At 40.2% G+C, this 24,304-nt stretch overlaps 2 protein-coding genes across 4 annotated transcripts; one reads left to right on the forward strand and one right to left on the reverse strand.

Annotated features, from left to right (window-relative positions):
• Positions 1-388: 388 nt before the first annotated feature.
• ebag9 (estrogen receptor binding site associated antigen 9) lies at positions 389-14,182 on the reverse strand. Its single transcript, XM_028581449.1, has 7 exons — positions 13,832-14,182; positions 10,815-10,909; positions 9,027-9,108; positions 8,657-8,812; positions 6,805-6,915; positions 4,569-4,660; positions 389-2,014 (listed from the first exon to the last, which is right to left on the reverse strand). Exons 2-7 carry the CDS (start codon positions 10,895-10,897, stop codon positions 1,897-1,899), a joined length of 642 nt encoding a protein of 213 aa, XP_028437250.1. The 5' UTR covers positions 10,898-10,909; positions 13,832-14,182; the 3' UTR covers positions 389-1,896.
• LOC114557792 (uncharacterized) lies at positions 14,000-23,595 on the forward strand. 3 transcript variants are annotated; one of them, XM_028581447.1, is made up of 6 exons: positions 14,000-14,176; positions 21,087-21,354; positions 21,766-21,949; positions 22,029-22,581; positions 22,697-22,805; positions 22,939-23,595. In XM_028581447.1, the coding sequence occupies exons 4-6, from the start codon at positions 22,248-22,250 to the stop codon at positions 23,243-23,245; spliced, it is 750 nt and encodes a 249-aa protein (XP_028437248.1). In that variant the 5' UTR covers positions 14,000-14,176; positions 21,087-21,354; positions 21,766-21,949; positions 22,029-22,247; the 3' UTR covers positions 23,246-23,595. The 3 variants fall into 3 exon arrangements, with proteins under 3 accessions (XP_028437248.1, XP_028437247.1, XP_028437249.1); XM_028581446.1 differs by lacking the exon at positions 14,000-14,176 and adding an exon at positions 20,145-20,217; XM_028581448.1 differs by lacking the exon at positions 14,000-14,176 and adding an exon at positions 20,730-20,804.
• Positions 23,596-24,304: the final 709 nt, after the last annotated feature.

Genomic DNA, 24,304 nt, shown 5'->3' on the forward strand with positions numbered 1-24,304 from the left:
AGTCTAGATCAAAGTGGTGGAATGGCTGACTGACATCACTGGAGCTACGCCATTAACATGGCTAACAAAAAGCACAAACCCATATCATGTTGTACATATAGCAAAGCTCAGTAATCATGTAATTTGTCATCCATCTGTAATGGTGTATATAGTTGTTCCCAAATTGTACAATCAGGCAGCAGACTTGTGACCAAAGTTATTCACCTTTAGAGGTATGAATCAAATCATTTTATTAAAAACCTGTGTAGAACTGATACAGCAGGGATACGGTCTGCCAAACCTTCTGGATTGATTGAGCTTGTGGTCCTCAGTTGTGCTCAACCATGACATTTCTTATAACAGGAAGTCTTACACACGAAGGAGATAAATGAGACAATGAAACAAGGGGTTCTCTGCCATTCATTTTTGGAAGAACTCAAATGTGCAATATGACAAAACTTGCTTTTCTTAATGAAAAAATAACATTCCAAAGAAAACACAAATCCATACCAATGAATTCCCTTCTCTTAATTAATCTGTTAAACATGACCATACACTAATAATCATCAGTCATTTTATCATTTAAGTGTCTACAGAACCAGGGCCTCCGAGGATCAATAAATCAGACATCAACCCAGTATTTGTTTGGAAGCATCAAATAGCTTGCAAAGCTTTTCCAATGGCAGCATTCAGTATAGAACCATTCCCCCCTCACCTCGACCCAAGTCATGTATTAGGCCTTTTTTTCACTTTCCAATGTTTCCATGACAACAGCTTGCCTATTGGCACTGGTACGTGTTTTTCCTAACACTGAATGGTAATTTCATTATAATGATGCAGAACAGGACGCTCAGTCAAAACCTTTAACTTATGCCTTACATTTTCAGATGAGAAAGTAAGCAAGAATTTATTTTTTCATTTTTGTATAGGCCAAGATGACCAGTTTGAGTCTGAGATTACACTGTGACAGAGATCCATGTTTTAAAAAAACAGCGTCTGTGTATCAACTATTGAAGATCAAAGTAACATTCCCAGTCCCTGCAAAAGAAAAAAAAAAAATCAAAGCAGTGATGACTGGATTTTCTCTCTCTTTCTTTCAATATCAAAAACTGACAAAGGAAAAAAATGAATGGCAGATCAGTAGCCATGAGATTACCATAGGAACCCACAGCTAACATTTATAGTTGGGCTAGATTCTGTGGTCATTTATCCATACTCTTATTGAAAATCTTCAGCCTTCATTTAAATGCAGATTTCCAGTGTACTAAGGGCTGCACAGCACAGGGAGATAATGTGAAATATCAAGCAACATTCATTAGAAAAAAACTATTGACATAATTATAAAGACAATAATCAAGCAAACCAAGGGATGTCACTGTTATACAGTGATGCTTAAAATTAATTACACCCCTTTGTCCTTTGAGGTTATAAATAAGACAAACAAAGGGAATTGTACTCCCTATTTGAGTTTCAAAAGGTAGTACAAGTATCCGTTTATTTACACGTTCCTGAAAAAAAAACCAAATGAACATTTTTCTACGCTACCAGACATATTTAATCAGAGTCTAAATGGAACCCTCAAATGCTGTAACTAACCATTTACCTAAGATGAACTGGCTCATATAAATACAGCTCTCTCTTGAAGACCAAAATGACTTTTGCCACATGTACCGGGTGTACACCACGTGCGTTATCTCGCCTCAAGAATGATGCACTTTACACTGCTGCAGCTTGAAAATGGACTAAAATGGCTGCTGGTGGAAACAGGGTGGAGGAGGAGGACAGTTTGCTAACAGATAAGTCGTGTAGGGTGGTAATCCTGGTTGGTTTGATGACTTTAAAGACTGAGTGACGATTGATTCAGTGTCGTTGCCCCACTCTCATCCCTTTGCCTCAAAATTGAGCATTTCTAAAATGTTACGAGAGCTTGACGGCAATCTTCTGCTCCTTCTTCATCATCCTCTGAGCATCTTTCTCCATCTTCTTCCTTTGCTGCTCCATGGACCGCTTTTCTCGCTCAGCCATCTTCGTTTGTCTGTTAAATAAAAAAGAAATCAAAACATACGATTGCAAGCAAGGTCACTACAGCGCGTCATCAACAGAAGCTCGGTCAGCTGGGAGTGGAGGAAACAAGATCTTGTTCATTGCTCTTGTGTTTGTAATTAAGGCATACACTGTCACCTGCTGGCCATTGTGTGAATCTACATCCCTCCAATAGAAGAATAAAAAATGAGCTTACTGTATCATTTTCATCATTAGTAAGAGGACAGAAAAGCAGAACAAGTCCTGTCTGTTACAATGATACTAGTCTCGCATTGCCAGACCTATCTCCACAGCACTGCACAGTAAGGTCTGGCTACACCTAGGGCTGGGCGATAAAACGATAACGATATGTATCGCAATAGACACATAATCAATATCAATAGAAAATGCGGTCGATAAAACGTTCGATAACTTGTTTTTCTTCATCAGAAGAAACCAGAGGTTGTGAATCAAGTTTGGTTGCATGAACAAAGGCCCTCACTCTCTGGCAACCTAGCAACGTGGGGAGTGACACTAACAGTCAATCATGTAACAGTATCATGTTTGGTTGCGCCACATCGCTGTCTCGTGTTCTTCAATAACAGAACCGGCGTGGAGTGGAAAGTGAGTGCCGCAGCGAGCGAGGAAATCATTGATAAAACAGGAAAAGTCAGTATGGCAGTTTATAAGTCTGACCGTAGTCAGACCAATGTCGTCAGACCAACACTGGTAATACCATAAACTTGTTTTACCACTTTAGCCGCGCTCACACTTTGGAGCACAGCCGTATTCGCCATCAACATCCAACAACATCTGCAGCTGCAACACGGCACAAGCAGCAGACCACCATGGAGAGGTACTCTGCATCAGCGCCTTACTAAACACTACAAGCAGCAGACCACCATGGAGAGGTACTCTGCATCAGCGCCTTACTAAACACTACAAGCAGCAGACCACCATGGAGAGGTACTCTGCATCAGCGCCTTACTAAACACTACAAGCAGCAGACCACCATGGAGAGGTACTCTGCATCAGCGCCTTACTAAACACTACAAGCAGCAGACCACCATGGAGAGGTACTCTGCATCAGCGCCTTACTAAACACTACAAGCAGCAGACCACCATGGAGAGGTACTCTGCATCAGCACCTTACTAAACGCTACAAGCAGCAGACCACCATGGAGAGGTACTCTGCATCAGCACCTTACTAAACGCTACAAGCAGCAGACCACCATGGAGAGGTACTCTGCATCAGCACCTTACTAAACACTACAAGCAGCAGACCACCATGGAGAGGTACTCTGCATCATCACCTTACTAAACACTACAAGCAGCAGACCACCATGGAGAGGTACTCTGCATCATCGCCTTACTAAACACTACAAGCAGCAGACCACCATGGAGAGGTACTCTGCATCATCACCTTACTAAACACTACAAGCAGCAGACCACCATGAAGAGGTACTCTGCATCAGCGCCTTACTAAACGCTACAAGCAGCAGACCACCATGGAGAGGTACTCTGCATCAGCACCTTACTAAACACTACAAGCAGCAGACCACCATGGAGAGGTACTCTGCATCAGCGCCTTACTAAACACTACAAGCAGCAGACCACCATGGAGAGGTACTCTGCATCAGCGCCTTACTAAACACTACAAAGAAATAACGGAGGCAGACATGCTGAGCACTGTCCAGAAGCCAGGTTACCAACCTAGCACTAAACCTGCAGAAAATAGTTCCTTCTCAGGTTTCTTATATTTAGCTAACACGTTGCACTATTTTATGACACTTTATTAAGCATTTAATTGTTAAGTGTTCATTGTGATTTTAGACCTGTTTACATTTTAATTATTTGAGTGTTTTCCATGGTTGTGTTGACATTTCTGCTTTTATAACTGAGGGGATTATAATCAGAGCAGGGTTAAGTTTAAAATAAAAATGTTTAAATTTTATATATTTTTCTCCTGGTCCTTATTTTAAATAGGTCATAAAAAATATTAATAATTATCAATATCGACCGATATGAAAAACTTATATCGTGATATAGTTTTCAACCATATCGCCCAGCCCTAGCTACACCACACATTAGAGCTGTAAGCAAGGCCCGAGCCCAACAAGTACATTTTGATTGACAGTTAGTTGATAGTTCCCGGTTTGTTAACGGTTAGAAGATGGCTGTGTCTCATGTTACGTCTTTTTTTGTACACGCTGTGACTCTACAAATCACAATATGTAAATAGGAACATGTTGGCGTTATTTTGTCACTTTTGTCACAATTCGGAGCAGTAGGATTTCTGGAACCATTCACCTGCATTTTCTGTGATGGGCTGCTGCCGCTGGGGCCGTCAGACACAGAGATGAGAAGGGTATGTATGGACTTGTCTAACTCTTGGGGTTACGGTGAATAAGCTAAAGTCCCAATAAGTCGGCGTGTTCCTTTAATAACTGCCTGGTGCATTATTAATGACGAATAATGAACTTGGTCAATGGAATAATCCCAACAAACTGGTACTAGTGCACATCTATGTACTGTGTATAGGCACAGAAGCATTCTTGAAACATTACCTGAGCACCTCCTCTGCCTCCCAGGCAGCATCAGACTCGTCCTCCCAGGCATTTGTGTCCTCCTGCCAGTTGTCCATTTCGCCCAGTTCAGCCTGTACAAAAAGATAGCTTCATTATATTTAAAGAGGGTGCTACTGTAACTAAAAGGGCAATCGGAGAGTGCAGGCCTCCTAATCTCACAATGTTAATGCAGTGTGAATTTTTCCCAGTCAGAAACTCATTTTTCTGATTATTCTTACACAACATGTATGCAGCACCAATGCCCCTTTTTTTTGCAATGCTAACTCAAATTGAAAAACGATGTGTATCAGCCCCGTGATTCAGATGTGCTGCAAAATTGAATGGGTTCTTCCTTGGCCCATGCTACACCCTTCCACCAATGATTATGGAAATTGGGCATGTAGTTTTTTCCAAAACGCAGAAACGAAGAAAATAAAAATAAAAAACTGAGCAGAAAATTGAACCCCCTTGCCGGAGGTAATTACAGAATTTCAATTGCCAGAGCTAAAACTGTATATTTTAAAACATCTGTCACAAGCTAGTTTCTCTCATGAAAATAAAAGGAAAACTTTTTACTTCTTTGGTCCATTAAATGTGTATATTTAATTTAAAAAAAGGTTTAATTTGTAATTTACTTTGGCCTTCATGGCCTACTATGACAAATATCCATAAATGATCAATAGGATGAATAAAAAGTGATATGATGCTCTTTGCTGATATGGTTTCTTACATTAAAGCGTTGCTTCCTGCAGCTTTAACAAAGTTCTTTACAAGCCTAACAAATTACACAACCAATTTTACTTTCCTTTTATATCTAACCAACATTCCCCCATTCATATTGTTTAACAACATCTGATAAATATGCATTTGCAAAGTAACACACAGAGTAGGGCTGGGCGATAAATCGATTTTATCGATTAACTCGAATGTGTAGTTAATGTCGATTTGTTTAAATGAAAATCGATTTTCTCCTTAACGTCCACTGATGCTCCCCTCTGGGCTCCCGTAGCTCCAAACGGCCTCAGCCCTCCCCCTGCACGTTTGCCATAGAGATACATAAACAACATGGCAGCGACAGGGACTAACATTAATTATAATATATATATATATATATATATATATATATATATATATATATATATATATATATATATAAACATTTTTTTATATATATATAAAAAAAAATAACTAGTCGTTTCATTACTTACTTATTCGTAATCTCCGCCGAAATGACCGGCAGCTCACGGTGCTCTGTCCCCAGCTGAGAGTCACCTATTCTCGGATAACTGAACCACCAGCTACCGCTGACCTGAAGGAGCACCATGCGGGGCACCAGAGGCGGTGTTGAGGAACTCTGTTACAGCTCAACCCATCTACTAAATGCGGATACACCGAGCTGTGACGGAGGTCTGTAGCAGTTTAAACAACTAGCAATCGCTACTCTGTAGCACGGGGCTCCTCTTCGACGTTTGTTTTTAGCACTAGTTACTACAAAGGAGCTTGCTACATTCAAGAGACCATGGGATGTTAACGTTACTCAGCAACAGGTGAAAACAGGGGCAAGGTTGCGCAATAAGGTTAAAATGATTTGAACTTTTAGCGAGGAACAAGAAGTGAATTACCTGTATGTGTGAAAACAGCTTTATCTCACGCATCCGTTTTGTTGTTGTTGAATATATAGCCCCCCTCAAAAAAAAAAAAAAAAAAACAATGGTAGGGAAAACACTCAATTAAACTCAATTTATATTTCCACAAAATTGGCATAAATAATCATAATGGTATACTGTACATGCCCCGTGTGTGTGTGTGTGTGTGTGTGTGTGTGTGTGTGTGTGTGTGTGTGTGTATATGCATGAGTCAAAACAAAATAAAAGTAAAAACTTGTTTTGAACAATTTCTTTGTCATCTGCAGATTGATTTTTAAATCTTAAATCCAATTTGTTTTTTTTTGTTTTTTAAATCGGGGATTTTATTTTTAGGCCATATCACCCAGCCCTAACACAGAGTTTATAAGCTATATAGTCTTCATGCATAAGACTATGACTGGGTTCCCCTACACATTGTTTAATTTAATCTTTACCCATCTTCCAGTCCTTTCTGGGTTTGCTTTGCACTTTAATGATTTTTCACTTGCGGAAATGTATGGCCATGTATTTGGACTGCATTTCATTTTATACCACTCTACAGACAGTAGACACTTGACTTGGGCTTTGGATGGTACAAAAGTGTAACTTACTGAGGGTGGATTGAAGGTCATCATATCCTGAGAAGCTGCCAGTCTGCTGGAGAAACCTGCTGAGCCATCAGGTACCAGGTAGTTCAAAGGCTCCCTTTTCTTCAGCACTATCTGCATCACAGAAACCACAGAGACAGGAGCTACAACTTCAACTGAAGCACAGATTTATGCTTTTGTAGTTTTTAAACTACACCAAATTCCAGCAAATCTAATCATATACACTTTTAACTATGCAGATGAACTATGCATTTACATTATATGTACATACTGTACACACATTATAAGCATCTCAAGGAAACTAGTACTAGGAATAACAAGCAAAGGGTGAGTAAGGAAGCATCAGTCAGCTGTTATCCGTATTTCACTGGAGATTTGTTGACTGACCTATTCATTGGTCTTACCTGTTATTTCAATAAAAGGTATGAGACATTTTGTGAAACCGTTAGAAAAATTATGATTTACATTCTACTGTCTTTGTTAATAGTTAAACTGTTTGCATTGAATGCCATATTATAATGATTGCTCTCAGAAGATAACATGGAACCGTTGGCTATCTTGTCTGAGCATGGTATGATGCTGAGGAAAGAACATGCACTCCCTGACCAGATGAGGGAGACGTCATCGACTCTGACCAGATAACAACTGACGACATCAACTCTGTATTATGATTGTATTTCACTCATAAATAAGCCGATGTAGAGGGCTTCCAGTTAGACATTTTCTGTACTATGCTCTAGTGCTGAAATTGGCTCCTTGAGTTCGCAAGTAAAAAACTAACTTTAATACATCTTCAGTGTTTCTGTTTTTAGTCTTTGATAAATAATTCTTAGAACAGAAACATATTATTTACCGTCTTATCAAGCGGTATGTGAGTGGGTTGCAATTTATTTCACCTTTGTGTGTCCACTACAGGAATAGATCAGAGGTGTGCTTTGTCTATTTTGCACAAATTTAAAGCAGGAGGACATAGCTAGCCAGGGTCTGTCAAAAGTGACTTCTAACAATTTAAACCAAACTTTGGATCTACACGATTCACATTAATGACCTGGTTGACAATAAAAATAGTCAAATTTGCTGGTATGGCATATGCACTAGTGTGGATAGTGCTTCATCAACTAACTAACTGATCAAAAGATGATGTGTCACGCTCTGAGTGGTTTACCACCTTGACTAAAGAACTTCCTGGGAGAAACCCTGCATTGCTAGAAAACTTATCCTACTTCCAGTTTTTGGGATAAGCTAGGGCGAACACATCACGTAGTGATGTAAGTATTGAATGGGCAGCAATGAAAAGGCAGCAAATAAACATTTCCCAAAATGTCGGAGTATTCCTTTCACTATATACTTAAAGGTGCTCTAAGTGATGTGACGCGTTTTTTAGGCTACAACATGTTTTGTCACATACAGCAAACATCTCCTCACTATCCACTAGCTGCCTGTCCCCTGAACACACTGTAAAAAATGTGGTCTCTGTAGACAGTCCAGGCTCCACAAACAGCAACAAAGACAAACTGCGCCAACCTGCACCACCAAACATAAACAGTCTTCCAACCAATAACTGACAAGAAGGATTTTGGGGTGGGGGTTGGGGGGTTAGTGCGCGGAAGGGAGGGGGAGGGGACGGGATGAGGAGGAGGGAGGGGCGAGCTAATCTCCGTTTAACTTGAAAATACTCTGAACGTCAACAAGAAGTAACGTTACCCAACATCCCCTACAGCACCTTTAATCTATATTTTAAGCTGCAATATTTAACTAATGTCACCAACTTACAATAAATTGTGTGTTCTGGATATTGTATTAATGTTGCATCTGCTGGGTAATACTGGATCAGCTGCGCTGTCTGTGGACATACCTTCTGTGTTTTCCTGATGGTGGGAGTCATGTCTTTGAAATAGTCGGGCTCTTCGTCCATCTCGTTGGGTGAAGGGGAAAGGTTTCCGTTGCCACCTTCAATCTTAATGCTTGTAGGAGCATCTTCATCCCAAGAGCTCCATTCTTCAATCTCTGGCTGTGCAGACGAGACAATAACACATGATTTGAAGCCAAATGTATTCATAGGATTTAAGAGAAGGAGTTTGTGTAGTTTGTATGTATAAGTAAACACATTCAAGTTTAGAATTTTGGTCCAATGATTATATCTGTAGTTTGCCTTTCCAAATATTGAACGCTAGGTTCTGAACTTCTCAGGGAAGGTGCTGTTGATTGATCGACACAATACTGACCTGTTTTGGTACCGATGATGAAAAATCCACTGTTGTAGGAAGAGTTATTTGATCCCCACTGAGCTTGCGGCCCCTTCCACTCCTGCAGAGTTAATACGACAAAATAACAAGTCAGAAAGCAACTGATAGAACATTGTTATCAGACAAAACGGTCAGATCTCTTCAGTGTAGAGAGATTGAACCACTGACAGGGATTTTAACTGCCAATTGTATTGTCTTCAAACGTCACAGATGCACTCCTAGGGCTGCACAATTAATCAAATTTTAATCACGATCACGATTTTGGCTTCCCACGATCAAATTGACGTGATCAAGCGATATTTAAAATATGTCATTCAGTCCAATAGACTGCTCCGTATTAAAGTTTTTTTCCCTCAAAGCTCCGTAAACCACTGTCTGATCACGTGCCTCCATGAGCCAATCAGAGTTGTTCCCTGCACCGCACAGCTCAGTTTAGATGTAGACAGGAGGACAGAGAGTAACGTGAGGACAACAGATAGCAGTCGGTCATAAGTCGGTCACAAGGTTTACCGTTTAGCTGTCAGCATTTTAGCGTGTTTAATCCAGTTCCTACTGTAGCTAACGGTAGGCTAACGTTACCCGCTGTGTAACGTGTTATTAGTGTTTACTGTAGCTAACGGTAGGCTAACGTTACCTGCTGTGTAACGTGTTATTAGTGTTTACTGTAGCTAACAGTAGGCTAACGTTGCCTGCTGTGCAACGTGTTATTAGTGTTTACTGTAGCTAACGGTAGGCTAACATTACCTGCTGTGTAACGTGTTATTAGTGTTTACTGTAGCTAACGGTAGGCTAACATTACCTGCTGTGTAACGTGTTATTAGTGTTTACTGTAGCTAACGGTGGGCTAACGTTACCCGCTGTGTAACGTGTTATTAGTGTTTACTGTAGCTAACGGTAGGCTAACATTACCTGCTGTGTATCGTGTTATTAGTGCTTACTATAGCTAACAGTAGGCTAACGTTACCTGCTGTGTAACGTGTTATTAGTGTTTACTGTAGCTAACGGTAGGCTAACATTACCTGCTGTGTATCGTGTTATTAGTGCTTACTATAGCTAACAGTAGGCTAACGTTACCTGCTGTGTAACGTGTTATTAGGGTTTAATAGCATGGCATGCAGCCATGTTTCTGTTGCCTCTAACTTCTGTATTGGAGCATCAGAGTGCAACACAGACATTTGAGTGGCACCGTAATCTGCGTTGCTATTTCGTCCGGTAGACGCCGGGCTCATCGGATTTTAACATGAGCCGTTAACGTGAACAGAAAATTGCATTGCCTGTATCTTTTCATGGCAAACACGCATGTGTGGAAAGCAGTCGCACAACAGCTGGAATGACTCATGACTGCATAGTATCCTTCAACAGAGGAGTAATGTAGTACAGTATGGATGTGAAAGCAGTTATAATTAGCCTATGTGTGACAATACTTTTTTTTTTGTGGTTAAAATCAACAAATAATCGCGATTATTAATCGTGATCTCAATATTGATCAAAATAATTGTGATTATCATTTTGGCCTTAATCATGCAGCTCTATGCACTCCCTTAGAAAATGAATTGAGACCCTTCCTAAAACGGTACATTCCAGTGGTAAACCCACGAACATTTATCAGTATATGCTGTCAATTTCTCAAAGGCATTAGGTTACGTTTTTGATGTTGTTATGTGTGTCAAAAAGTAGTGTTGCATTGACAAGATTTTCATAAAAGAGAATAGCATGTTTCAGGGATACTGGCCATTGCAATTTTATTAAGTGTTCAGTTGTGCTCACCTGCATATCAACCTTTTAAAGAAAGAAAGTAAGCTGGCTAGACACGTGCAGATCTTGAAAAGACGGAACTGAGTGATGGCCATGATGAAACTGAGCTGGTGGGGAAGGAAAGAGAAAATATTAGCATTTGGATTTACAATCATTTGTAAATTGTAATTGATCGATAGCGACGTAGTATGAAACTGTTGTGACATCTTCAATGCAACACTCACTGAATCCTTTCATCGGCAACTAACAGAGGAACGTCTGCATTCCGTCAAGTGTACGGCGTAGTGTAGGGCGTTTTGTGGGCTGCCTTTTAAAAAACAAATCTGGGTCAAAGTGAATAAAACTAATTGTGGTTGCTGTTTACAGTTTGAGTCCTAGTCTGAGTCACTAAAGAAAAGTCTGAGGTAAAGTCAAGTCACCATTACCAGGGATCGAGTCCAAGTCGTCTCCTCAATTGTGCATTCACAAATGAAACATTTAGCCGTGCTCTTTCCAGCAGTGGATGTAAGATCCGCGAAGGCTAAGTTCACTACCCGGGGCGCATCCCTTTACATCTCTCAAATGCGAACATGTAGTAGGGGGTGCGTGCACTTCATGAACTACAGTCGCAGGTGGACACGCCCCTGCGTGAAACAGTTACAGACTATATATATAAAAATGTTATGACCTATTACACATAAAAGTAGTCTGAGACTTCATCCAACTTCCAAGTCTTATTTCATAAATCCTCAAATCCAAGTCATCAGTGCACGAGTCCAAGCCGAGTCATGAGTCCAGAGGCTTGCGTCTTGAATCCGTGTCCAGGACTCAAATACTTCATCACTAGTGTACACTATGTACTCACAGGGTAGTAAATTGTGCACAGCTGTTATGCACTGACTGGAGATGACTCTTCTTCTTTCTTTTTTTTTTTTTTTTTTTTTTTTTAAAATGGTAAATTGCTGCCGGGCAGAGCATTACTGCCACCTATTGTCACACGCCAAATATACCGGCTTGTTTTCTCAATATCTGACTACAATATAATGGTACTTATTGATAAAAAACACATGTATAAATTACATTCGTATAGTTTGGTGTTTGCTGATTCAATTAAAACTAATGCATCTTCTTCGCCTGCCATTTTTACAAGTTTGAAAATACGTTGGTGGTCCTGTGGCTTCCTCTCCGTAGCAAAGATGGCGACCATTGAGGGCGAGAAGTGTTCAGCATTCCACAATTAACGCTTTGGCTGTTTTGTGCAGCATCCAGGTAGTTGTAGTGCACTGCATTTTGACAACCAGCTGTGTTGGCGCCTGTGCAATATACCCGTGTTGTCATTCGCTGGGTAGAATCTAAGCTGAATCTCACTTCCCTTAAATTGCATCCACGGTTCCTCCACTTGCTTCCCTTCCTCTTCTCCCAAGCATGGGAGAGACGGAGGAAAGCATGCAAATAGAGAGGAAATTAAGAAATGTGTTTTTTAGAGGGATGAGTTGCCTTTTTAGCGTCACATGAATTTGTTCGCTGTATTGGCGGAGTTAGCAACGGCTTTCAGCTGCATGGCTTCTAGGAAGGCTGCTCTTGTGTATCCTCGCTCATAGCTCCTCGGAGATCCCTCCCCCATCCTTGATCCTCGCTCCTCGAGTCAAGAATAAGAGCTTTAAGGTGCCCTTCATGAAGTAGGGCCAGAACAACTTCCAGTTCAACTGAGGAGCTATCAAATAAGGGAACTGATATGGAGCCTTTTGTGCAGGATAGTGACTATTCTCTGACCAATCAGTAGCTGGCAGTGTTTTAACTCCACCTCATAGTACCGGTGTTAGTGGTCTTCTGGTTTTTCAGCAACACTGTAAGCTATTGGAAACATAGATTTAGGCATTTGAGCCATGTCAATAGAAATATTGCTTCTTTTCATAAATCCAAGGAACTTGTTATTGTAGCTTAGCTGTTTGAGAGCCTCGAGATCACGTTTCCAGCCCAGGGTAACCAGTTGTTTTAGACCCATTGTTTCAGAATCCGTGTGCTGCCTGCTATAATTTATGACAAATCCTTGTACACGGATAGCGCAGAGGTGTAGCAGAAGGTTGGAGTGCATGATATAGTTATGTTTTTAAGCCTAAATCAAGGTAACCTGTTGTTTCGGAGTACTCAGATAAACAGTGATTCATGGCCTACTGAGAAAAAAGAAAAAACAAAATCATGTCCTGTCGACTGATGTGGTTAACGTGATAGTGTAGTGGACAGCGAAGAGGACTTGTATATTTTTATTTTTGCTGAGGAAGGTTCGAATCCAGCGCGACAAGGATCATGCCAATTACTTTTAAAACACATTTTTTCCCACTGTACAATGTTATAGTAATGTAGGGCTCAGATATTCAGTTCAGTGTAGTTTTTATTTGAGTTGCGACATGCAAAGGCCAGTAAAATGTTTATGAATATGTAGCGAATCTGTTGACGTGGGTAGGTTGATAGGTTTACATGGCATCTGGACAGGCTCGGAAACCAGTACTATGCAGAAAATGATGACCATGCCTTGTTTAGCTCCAAAAACAGGATGTATAGTAAAGCAAGTATCCAGTAGACCAATAAATATGCAGATTAGCATGGAATTGAGATAGTTGGCCACCAGGAATCAGTCCTTAAAAAATACATGTGTTGTCGTAACGTTAATTTACATGAAGATGTCGTACCAACAACCAGTCATAATATACATAATCTGGAGAGCCGTGACACCAGCTAACGTTAGTCTCTTATTAAAATGCTAACGTTACCCTGCTTGTAGGTAATCAGATAACGTTAACGTTACACTTTACTTAGCTATCTTGCTAGTAGATTGTATACAAATGTAACAATAATAAATAAAATATAGAAGAAACGTTACACTTTCGCTTAGGCTAATACGCAATTTCACCATAGAACAAAAAAAGAGTTTAGGGTAACGTTAGATACAAAATTCTACAAATGTGTAACGTTATGCTAAATTAACGCACCAGAATTAGGAATTCACATTAGTTTTTTGCACATCTTATCACACAAATAACGATCCTCACCTTGCAAGATGTCAATAGACCGTATTCAGAGCAGCTGTTTTCTTCTTGTATGGCACAAGAGACAAGTTCATGTATTTGCTAACCGTTGCTTGCTAGCTTAGCCCACAGGAAAACATGATATTCTGAATCCTTTAATTGTCTTCGTAAGACGACACGTTGACACTGACAAACTATATCGCTGTCATGTTAAAACCATGCATGTAACAGCTGTACACCCCAATGTGGTTTCATGACAAAACTCTTAAAATTCATGTCGTCGCTCATCTCTGTCCCATGGCTGCCATCTTTGAGCTGGGAGGAGCAGGAACAGGGAAGTGCAGTACGGCGTGATTCTGCTGCATTCAGGTACTGTCAGAAATTGAGGGTGCAACAACGCTCGTAATTTCCTATGGAGAAATTCCAGATTGTAAACCTTTAAATTGGTCTCTGAACAAATATATTTTACTCTAAGTTTTTCCATACAGTTTAGGGTCTGAACTTACTATCACAGTAAGTCAAGTGGGAAGTTCTAGTATATTAGGAATCCAGCAACGTTTATTTAGATTAGGCCTGTATAGGACAGGGGTGAAAGTGTGGGTACCAGCCATAGACTGTTAATATTAACCCTAATAATATACAGTCTATGGTACCAGCTCAAGGAGAAGCTAAGGCAACGTAGTAAGCCTGACGAACTTCCGGCAAATTTGAGATTTGCTCTGCCACTCTCAATTACAACTGAGAAGGGTCTGGTGTCAACCAGGCTAAAGGCAACGCTCAACAAAGAAATAATCATGAAATGGGAGGACAAATGTCACATGGATAGCAGAAAAAGCAGATAGCAGAAAAAAATATTACGTTCAGAAAATGATTAACGAACAAGGAAAAATATATCAAACGAGTGCTCTGAATGTACAGTTACAGAGAATGCGGAAACATATGCTCATGCACTGTCGAAAGTATAGGGAAGAAAGGATAACTAGCTCAAAAGATTGGTAAGGCAGGGGTGGGACCTCGTGTGTATACTGGGAACAACCATAGACTGTATATTATTAGTATTAACAGTCAACAGGAGATGGGGTACGTGGCATAGGCAGTTTAGGCAAATGCTAGGGCGTCATCCATCCATAGGCCAGCGCCCACACAACAACATAACATAGCCTATATTAAAGGTCCCATGGCATGTAAATTTCACTTTATGAGTTTTTTTAACATTAATATGAGTTCCCCCAGCCTGCCTTTGGTCCCCCAGGGCTAGAAATGGTGATAGGTGTAAACCGAGCCCTGGGTATCCTGCTCTGCCTTTGAGAAAATGAAAGCTCAGATGGGCCGATCTGGAATCTTCTCCTTATGAGGTCATAAGGAGAAAGGTTACCTCCCCTTTCTCTGCTTTTTTCCCGCCCAGAGAATTTGGCCCACCCATGAGAGAGAGACATCATGGCTTTCAAACGAGCAAAGTGGCAGTTGGTCAAGGCCACACCCCCACCCTCCACCTTGCCCCCCCTCTCTCCTCCTAAATAGCTACAGACACAGAAATGGCACATCCTAAGGAAAGCTCATTGTGGGACTGGCTCTAGTGGCTGTAGTTCTGCACCAAGGCTGAATTTCGGGAAAGGGACTTTAGATAGGGTACAACCGGGACGATTGAAACGGAGGACAAATGAAACATTGCAGTTATCCCGAAAACCATACATGTTGCAAATGTCAAATTTCGTCAGCATGTACAGCACACAAGATCTACCAGACCCAGGAAAGTTGGCGTCATGACGTCATGCTGCTACAAAGTTAGACCCGCGAACCCAATTTGAGTGCGTCAAGTAAAATGTTTGATGCGGTAATTTTTTTTTTTAAGGACAGGTTGTATTTATTGTTTCATGTGCCGTTGGCATGGTCATATCACAGATGAATTAGTGTTTTAAAATGTCCTACAGTGTGGAATGTCAGAGTTTTTTAGTTTAGGAGCAAAATAGGTTTAAATGTCAATTGTTGCTGTCGGGACGATTGAAACAGCTGTTTCATTTGCCCCCCAGGGGCCTGTTTCACAAAACCAAGATAAGGGATTAAGCCGGGATTTCCCGGTTATCCTGGATGAATTAAGCCTTGATTCGGTTTCACAAAAGCGGAGGCGCATAAATCACCATGGAGATTTATTCTGTGCAGCTAGCCTGGTCCTGACCAGGCTAACAGCCAGGCTAACAGCTAGCCAGGGGCCTGTTTCACAAAACCAAGATAAGGGATTAAGCCGGGATTTCCCGGTTATCCTGGATGAATTAAGCCTTGATTCGGTTTCACGAAAGCGGAGGCGCATAAATCACCATGGAGATTTATTCTGTGAGCCAGCTAACAGCTAGCCTGGTCCTGACCAGGCTAACAGCCAGGATTTATTTAATCCTGGAGCCTTTTCTGTTCACTCAGCAGTGGTTTTACCCTTTTGTTATCAGCCTGGATTAAAATACAACAGGTGCATATTGCTGTTCATTTAAGTACTGTTATTATTTAAAGTTGTGACCATTATTTTTTTTTTATAATTATAAATTTGTCATTGTTACTGTTATATTGCTGTATGAAGACTGCTGTTCATATTGTTGTAAGAAGTTTGATGAATATATTATGGCAGTTGTTGAGATAATTAGAAAAGGCTGATAAAATTTCAAATGAGTTTTAAATGAAGTCTGTTACTAAGGGCAATACATACAATGCTGTACATTTCTATAGTTCCCCAATGCACCTTAAATTATTTTAGTGTATCATTTCTTTTTTTATTCTTTAACAATAAGGATCATGTTTGTTCTGCTTCCATGTGCATTGTATTTGGCATTCTTAGCACACAATTTATGTTGTCCAGTAAACTGGGACTATAATTTGGGAGGATTGTACAGTTTTAAGAACATATCCTAACTGTACAATCCTCCCAAATTATAGACTTAGTTCACTGGATCAGTAACTATCTAGTGATGTAGGCTACTGTACGTTCATGTAACAACAGGGAGAGGACACCTCAATGGTTTTTGACCTTATATTTTGCCTGGGGGGAAATAACTGATGAATATACTCTGTTCCATTCATGTTTATAGTGTGCATGGAATTTATCACTTTATTATCTTTATAGTTTCTAGATTTTACAGTTCAATTTCTTCAGTGTCTTTATTTTCTATGTCCATATATACCAGGGAGCAAGGCATATAATATGTAGAGAAGGAAACTCGTCCTCTATAAAAAATAAAAAAACGCGAGAAAAAACGTGACAGATAATAGCGGCCAGACTAAATGATAGTCTAAAAATATACATTTATGAACTACTGCTCTTAAATGAAACCATTCAATGTGTCACTTGTCAATTGCAAAAACGAACACCTGTACACTTTGCATTAAAAGCGAGTAGTGGAAGTTAATATGACTTAGGAAATTAATATTTTAGCCAGTGAGAGAGAGGGAGGAACAGAGTGAAAGAGATATTTACGCTTCATATTCTAGCGTTATAGAAAATGGATCTTCATGGTAAATATTATCTTCTGCTTACTTTTAAGGCAAAGCGTACAATTGTTAATTTGTGCAAATGATTAGTAGCCTAATCATTGAATGGTCTGATTATGATGGTTTCCATTCAGAGCAGAGGTCAGTTAATGTATATGTTTAGTCTGCTTATGCATTCAGTCGGTCTGCGATCGTCTGCTAAGCTTTCTCTCTCTGTTTCAGTACAGCGTTCGTGTTATTTTCTTTTTATTCAAATAATGTGTTTCACGTCATCATACTTCCACAAGAAGCTGCTGCTCAAACTCAAATGAACAGCAATATGCACCTGTTGTATTTTAATCCAGGCTGATAACAAAAGGGTAAAACCACTGCTGAGTGAACAGAAAAGGTTCCAGGATTAAATAAATCCTGGCTGTTAGCCTGGTCAGGACCAGGCTAGCTGTTAGCCTGGCTGTTAGCCTGGTCAGGACCAGGCTAGCTGTTAGCCTGGCTGTTAGCCTGGTCAGGACCAGGCTAGCTGCACAGAATAAATCTCCATGGTGATTTATGCGCCTCTGCTTTCGTGAAACCGAGTCAAGGTTTAATTCATCCAGGATAACCTGGAAATCCCGGCTTAATCCCTTATCTTGGTTTTGTGAAACAGGCCCCCGATATTTTATAAATACTTTAAAAACACAAAACAACTAAATGGGGATAGGTAATACATCTGATTTCATATACTGCTTTAGTAAAAATAATATTTTTTCAGGGCTCTGCCTCTCACCTGAGACCATTGTCGACGCATATGCAGGACGCAAAAAACAATAATTTGTTGCATTAGTCGGGACATCTTACCGTGCCAACGTTACAATAAAGGTTGCCTAAATGCCATGTATATAAATTTGCTGTCAGCTTACTAATTGAATGCGCGTTTTGAGTAGATTTGGACTTTGATACGTTTTATTCCACTGGTGAATGTGACGCGCGTATAGGCCTTGCTGGATACACCGTGACTCTGTTTGTGAATCTACTGATCGCTGTGGATGACTTGTTTTCATGTCATTGGATTACGGCAAAATACTGATCTTTTTTCTTAACGTGTCTTAACGTTTTATGGTGCGATTGCGCTTGGTTTCTGCGTTTGGAGAGGCATCTCAACAGACTGGAGGTCCAACACTGATTGTTCACTGTTAGCCTAGCTACATGTTAGTTGAATTTAAGTGTCGGGGCATTCTGCCACCGTCTGTCTATTGCGCTCCAACACAGCCGTGCCCACGGGCGTCAGTTTGGTTTGAAATGTGCTGGGGACAGAGACGCATTCGGAGGTACATTTCCAGAAGTGCTGGGTACAATGACGCATACGTTTTTTTCTCTTTCGCGCAGGTCAGGTTTAATGTAGTAAACAATGACCAATGATTACCAAATTTCTCTCTAATATTGCTCCTCATAACCACGGAAAAAAATAGAACCCAAAGTCCAATTATTATGGACGTTATCTGACATTTAGCGGAGCAGCTGTTGGTTGACTCCCAACGGTTCTCACGGGCTTTTTAAGTCCTAACATGAAAAAGCTTAACGTGGTTTAATGTACCTAAACAACGATCAATCATCACCACATTTCTGATTAGATTTTTTCACAGTTTTCAGTGGTTATGAGGAGCAATATGAGAGAAATTTGGTAACCATTGTTTAGGTACAAGCTTTTTCCTCGCTTTTTCCTCGCCATAGCCTGTCAAGTTCTTTGACAGGCATAAGTGTTCATTTCAAGATATGGCCATGATAAATTTGTTGAAAGTTGTTGAGGTACATTAAACCACGTTAAGCTTTTTCGCGTTAAGCTGAACAGGCAGCGTTGTGAACAGAGAAGCGTACAGCCTGCCCTGTGGGGACTGAGATTGTTGTGGATTTTTTGCATCTGTCGCTCAAGAATTATATGCGTTATGGACTTCTTTTTTAAACTAAATTGAGCTCGAGGTTTTAAATTGTTACAATGTAAATTAAAATCTGCTTAAAAAAATAAACCTATGTTTTTTTTTTTGCCCCCCCTTGATGTCAAACTCCGCCTATGCAGTAAACCCCATGTATTCTAAGTAATTGCACACATAGCTGTGTTTATACTATATTTCATACAGGTGAGACATGGAAAAGTGGTTTTAGAAAGATGTAAATATATTTGGGGCTATCAGGTAGGGGGTCGAGTTTTCCCATGTTAGCCTATCCTATGGAGACTGACGGGCTGTGAGTCATGAAGCGCACTTATTTAGATGTGCGGTGGCCTTTCCCACATAATAACAGAGCGAAATAACATTTTGTACTATAGAAACATTATATAATTGGAAACAGGTATTATTCTAGATATATAAATGGCATAGTGCATGGTATTTCCGTAATTGCGAGATACGCGCTTCACGATGACGGCAATGAGTTGTTAACAGACATTCACCAAGACGTATAGCCCTGCAGCAATCAATCTGAAATAACACCTATCTGATCATGTACCATTCATGATATGTTGCTAAATATTGAAGTTGTGGGAAGTGTACATTGCTTAAACTGGATGTTTCTTTCGTCCCCCATGCCTGTTTCATTCGTCCAGGCCAGGAGCGACGAATGAAACAAAACGCACGTCAGACTACTGCTTAAATAACTCCCCAACGGTTTCAGTCAGAGCTGGAAATGCAACTGTATTTGACAGAGGACAGATTTAGGTTGCTAGTGACAAAATATTAGCTTTCAGTGTTTTACGATGTCTTTGTAAATGACGTTTAGGGAGAACCGGGGCGAAAGTAACACGGGACGAAAGTAACAAAGCGATTTTCTCTGAGCCCTGACTACATTTGCATTTCAAGCTATGACAGCACTTTCAGCACGCAGCCATAGACGGAGCCGCAAAATATCACGTGATTTCATCATTGTTTACTATGGGGTTTATGTCCTGAAAGCTGTTTTCGAGTACGGTAAGTAAATTACTGAAGCGGTACTTTTTTTCTATTTACAAGTTGTGTTTCTCGTTTCATTTGTCACAATAATTATCAATCTACAGATTATTTAGTGCTGTAACGCATATGATCAAGTTTGCCTTGTCAGAGTCTTTCAGTATACAAGTAATTCGGGTTTAAATGTCCGGAGTTCCAATCTGGACGAAAGTAACACTTGTTACTTTCGTCCCGCTGCTAATGAGGTGATTTTCTCTGTGTTGCAGAGTTTATTAAAACATGTTTATGTCATATTATACCAACAGAATATGCCAAGAGTGAGGGTCAGAAAGACAGACAGAGGTCTGATTCAGCCAGATATGTATGAGAGGGCGTTTCTGGACATATCTGTAAGACACATTAGTCTTAGGGCAGCTGCAAAGTCGCATGGCATTTGCCATGTCACTTTGCTCCGATACTGCAGGAGGAGGGCAGAGAACAGCCGGGAGAAGACTAGACCACCAGGGTACAGGTCACACACCAAAGTCTTCTCTGTGGACCAAGAGAGGAAGCTGGAGGCTTATATTAAGAGGGCAGCTGATATTTATTTTGGCCTGTCTCCTAATTAGGTTAGTGTAGTAACGTTACAGTAAAAACATTCAAAATGCAGCTCACTTACACACTACTCTTACTATAATCAGTTTAAATGCTTATCAAAATGTGAGATTTGTATATTCTTTAAATAGATTTTTCATTTTGATTCTAATTTTTATTTTTATTGACATAAATTTTTATTGACAGCAAAGCTGCTGCAACATGTAAAAATCCCTAGTGCTGGATCAGTAAAGTCTTATTTTATCTTAATTATGTCATAAAAAATGTCCCTCTGAATTTTTTTTAAACAATTTTAGGTGCGCAGATTTGCATACGAGTTGGCCAGAAGATATGGGTGCAAATATCCAAGTGGATGGGATGCCACCAAGATGGCAGGAAAGGACTGGCTCACCTCCTTCCTTGAAAGGAACAACACCTTATCTATTCGTAGACCCCAAGCCACCAGCATGTCCCGTTCCACTAGCTTCAACAGAACAAATGTGTCCTCTTTTTTTAACAACCTGAATTCAGTTCTTGCCCGCTACCTTTTTAAAGCAAAGGACATCTGGAACGTGGATGAAACAGGTAAAGTTTACAATTCATTAAAACTAAAAAAAGTTACAATGATTAAGTGGTTTAAAATACATGGGACAAATCTTTTGTTATATAAAATTTAATAAACAGACCATGATAATAAATACATACTGTAGCCTATACAGATAAATATATACAGGTTGTAAAACTGAGGTGAATAAATATGTAATTATATAAAAACCCTACACACGCGCACACACACACACACACACACACACACACCTAGCTATAATAAAAACAAACAAATAAACAAAAAATATATATTAATGCAGATATAGAGATAATAAAACAATGTAAATATAATGTAACTATATACAAACACTAACAATACACTCACATTTAGGTATATAAACACTTACAAATGTTCATGAAAGCTCATCAATGTTTATAATTAAATTTCAGGTACCACAACGGTCCAGGAGCCAGGTAAAATTATCGCCACCAAGGGGAAGCGCCAGGTCGGTGCAGTGACCTCTGGGGAAAGGGGGACATTGGTCACCATTGCCCTTGCTGTTAATGCACAAGGCAGTTGCATTCCCCCGTATTTCATCTTTCCCAGGAAGAAGTTCCAGGACCACTTTGTTAGGTAAGGTCCCATCGGCTCTACTGGTTCTGCTAATAGTTCAGGTTGGATGCATGATGTTGACTTTCTTTCCTTTCTTCAGCACTTTGCCAGACACACCCGTGTGAACCTGGAGTCGAAGGTGCTGCTCCTCCTTGACAATCACTGGTCACACCTTTCTGTGGCAGCAATTGACTTTTGTCGGTCAAACGGCATAGTCCTCCTATCTTTCCCACCCCACTGCTCACATCGTCTCCAGCCGCTTGACAGGAGTGTGTTCGGTCCGTTGAAACGATATGTTAACGCAGCGGCAGATCACTGGATGAGAACACACCCTGGAAAAACGTTGACCATATACGACATCCCAATCCTAGTGGCCACAGCTCTGCCACGTGCAGCAACACCCAGCAACATCACATCTGGCTTTGTGTGCACTGGCATCTGTCCTTTCAACCCAGATATTTTTGAGGAGCAAGACTTTTCACCTGCATATGTCACTGACCGCCCAGTTCCATGTGTAGGCCTACCATGTGCTCCCACACCACATTCTAACACAGACCCATACAGCCAGAGCCTATTTGAGGGAGGACGTCTGCCAGAGTATCCTGCTGGTTCAACCAGAGATACCATCCCTGACCACCCAGCTGTCAGTTCAGGTAAGATAATTTAAGATGGAACTTGGTTAGTCCTGAAGGATTTTAGTAAAATAATTACTAAAATAGAATTGTGCACTTGATATTAATATTATTGTTTCTGTATTCGCTGATTAAGCTGTCCCTCCTGAAGAAAGGGGAAGTCCATGTCTGTTCATTCCAGAAGCTGTACGTCCCTTTCCCAAGGCTGGTCCGAGAAAGGATACAAAACGGAGAGGCAAAAGGAGGTGAGTAGCGTTTGCTTTTTGCTTTTTCCTGAGTAATTTATTTATGCTATCATGTGGACAGAGGATGAGCAATAACTGCCTGTAAATTTATACAAATGTTGATAAAAAAATGTTGTCACTTTGAATGTTGCAGGTCAACGGCGATCCTCACTGACTCTCCGGTGAGGGCAGCTCTGGAGGAGGAGCAACAGAAGAGGATCCAGAAGAAGAAGCCCCAGAAGAAGCCGCCTGCTCCAAAGAAAAGGTTCCTCACGGTCGAAAACACTTCACCCACAGTTTCCTCGGACAAGGATGAGGAATGTCTTGTGTGTGACGAAACATCCAGCTCATCCTTGCCTGGGGAAGTGTGGGTTCAGTGTCTCTTTTGCCAGCTCTGGTCACATGAGGCATGCACTGAGGGTGCAGAACATTATATCTGTCACAACTGTGACAATGAGTAGGCTAATGCCTTTTTAATGTTCCTTTTTGTTTGTTTACATAAGTCAGGTTTCCATCAAAGTTATGGTGGCATCCCTTTGCTGTTTTTGTTTCTAGGTTTCACTAGAGGAACATTGAGGAACAGCTGATTTCGGTAGGTCACCCTCACATTTTATCCCTCACATTTAGGTTAGCCATACCTTAGCTTTTCCACCTCCACCTCCACCTATGAATTTTTTGTGTTTCCAGAAGTTTTTATGCACATTTTGAATTTACACATAAAAACTTGACTACTGATAGATTATTTTGAGATTTTATGCTAATTTAGTTTAATTTTCATATTGTTCATACTGTTGAATGTTTTATAAAATGGATTGACATTGCCAATAAAAACATATTCTAAACAAATCAAGTTTTTACTGTCTTATATTTGAAACATTTGATGAAACTGAAATTTTAAATGAAAATGTAATTTAATATTTTTTTTTTGCAAAGATAAAGGACAAAATATGTTTCCAGTTACATATTAACAAAGTTATAGTCAGATATATTTAATGAAAACAAGAGTAACAAAAAAAATCTAACTTGTATTGTTGTGTTACTTTTGACCCACCTGTGTGTTACTTTCGTCCCTACTGATGGGGTCAAAAGTAACAATGTGCAACTTGTGTTCAAAGTGAAATTATACTGAAGTCATTCGACATTTGTACAAAATACCACCTGGTATTGATAGACCACACTTGTGAGTTATTGACCACAGCAAAAATATATCTCTGTCTAAAACAATATCTTTTAAAAATATGTTTTTCTGAAAAATGGTACTTTCGCCCCTGCTCTCCCACCATAATTAAAAACTGTTTCATTCGTCCGGGTTCTCCCCTACAGTATTAGGGGACCACTATGGTCTAAAAGAGACTTCAGATACAGTATTAGGGGACCACTAAGGCCTATATAAAAGAGACTTCAGATACAGTATCAGGGGACCACTAAGGTCTAAAAGAGACTTCAGATACAGTATTAGGGGACCACTAAGGTCTATATAAAAGAGACTTCAGATACAGTATTAGGGGACCACTAAGGTC

Source organism: Perca flavescens, chromosome 6 (genome assembly GCF_004354835.1).
Source record: "Perca flavescens isolate YP-PL-M2 chromosome 6, PFLA_1.0, whole genome shotgun sequence".
NCBI classification, from domain to species: domain Eukaryota; kingdom Metazoa; phylum Chordata; class Actinopteri; order Perciformes; family Percidae; genus Perca; species Perca flavescens.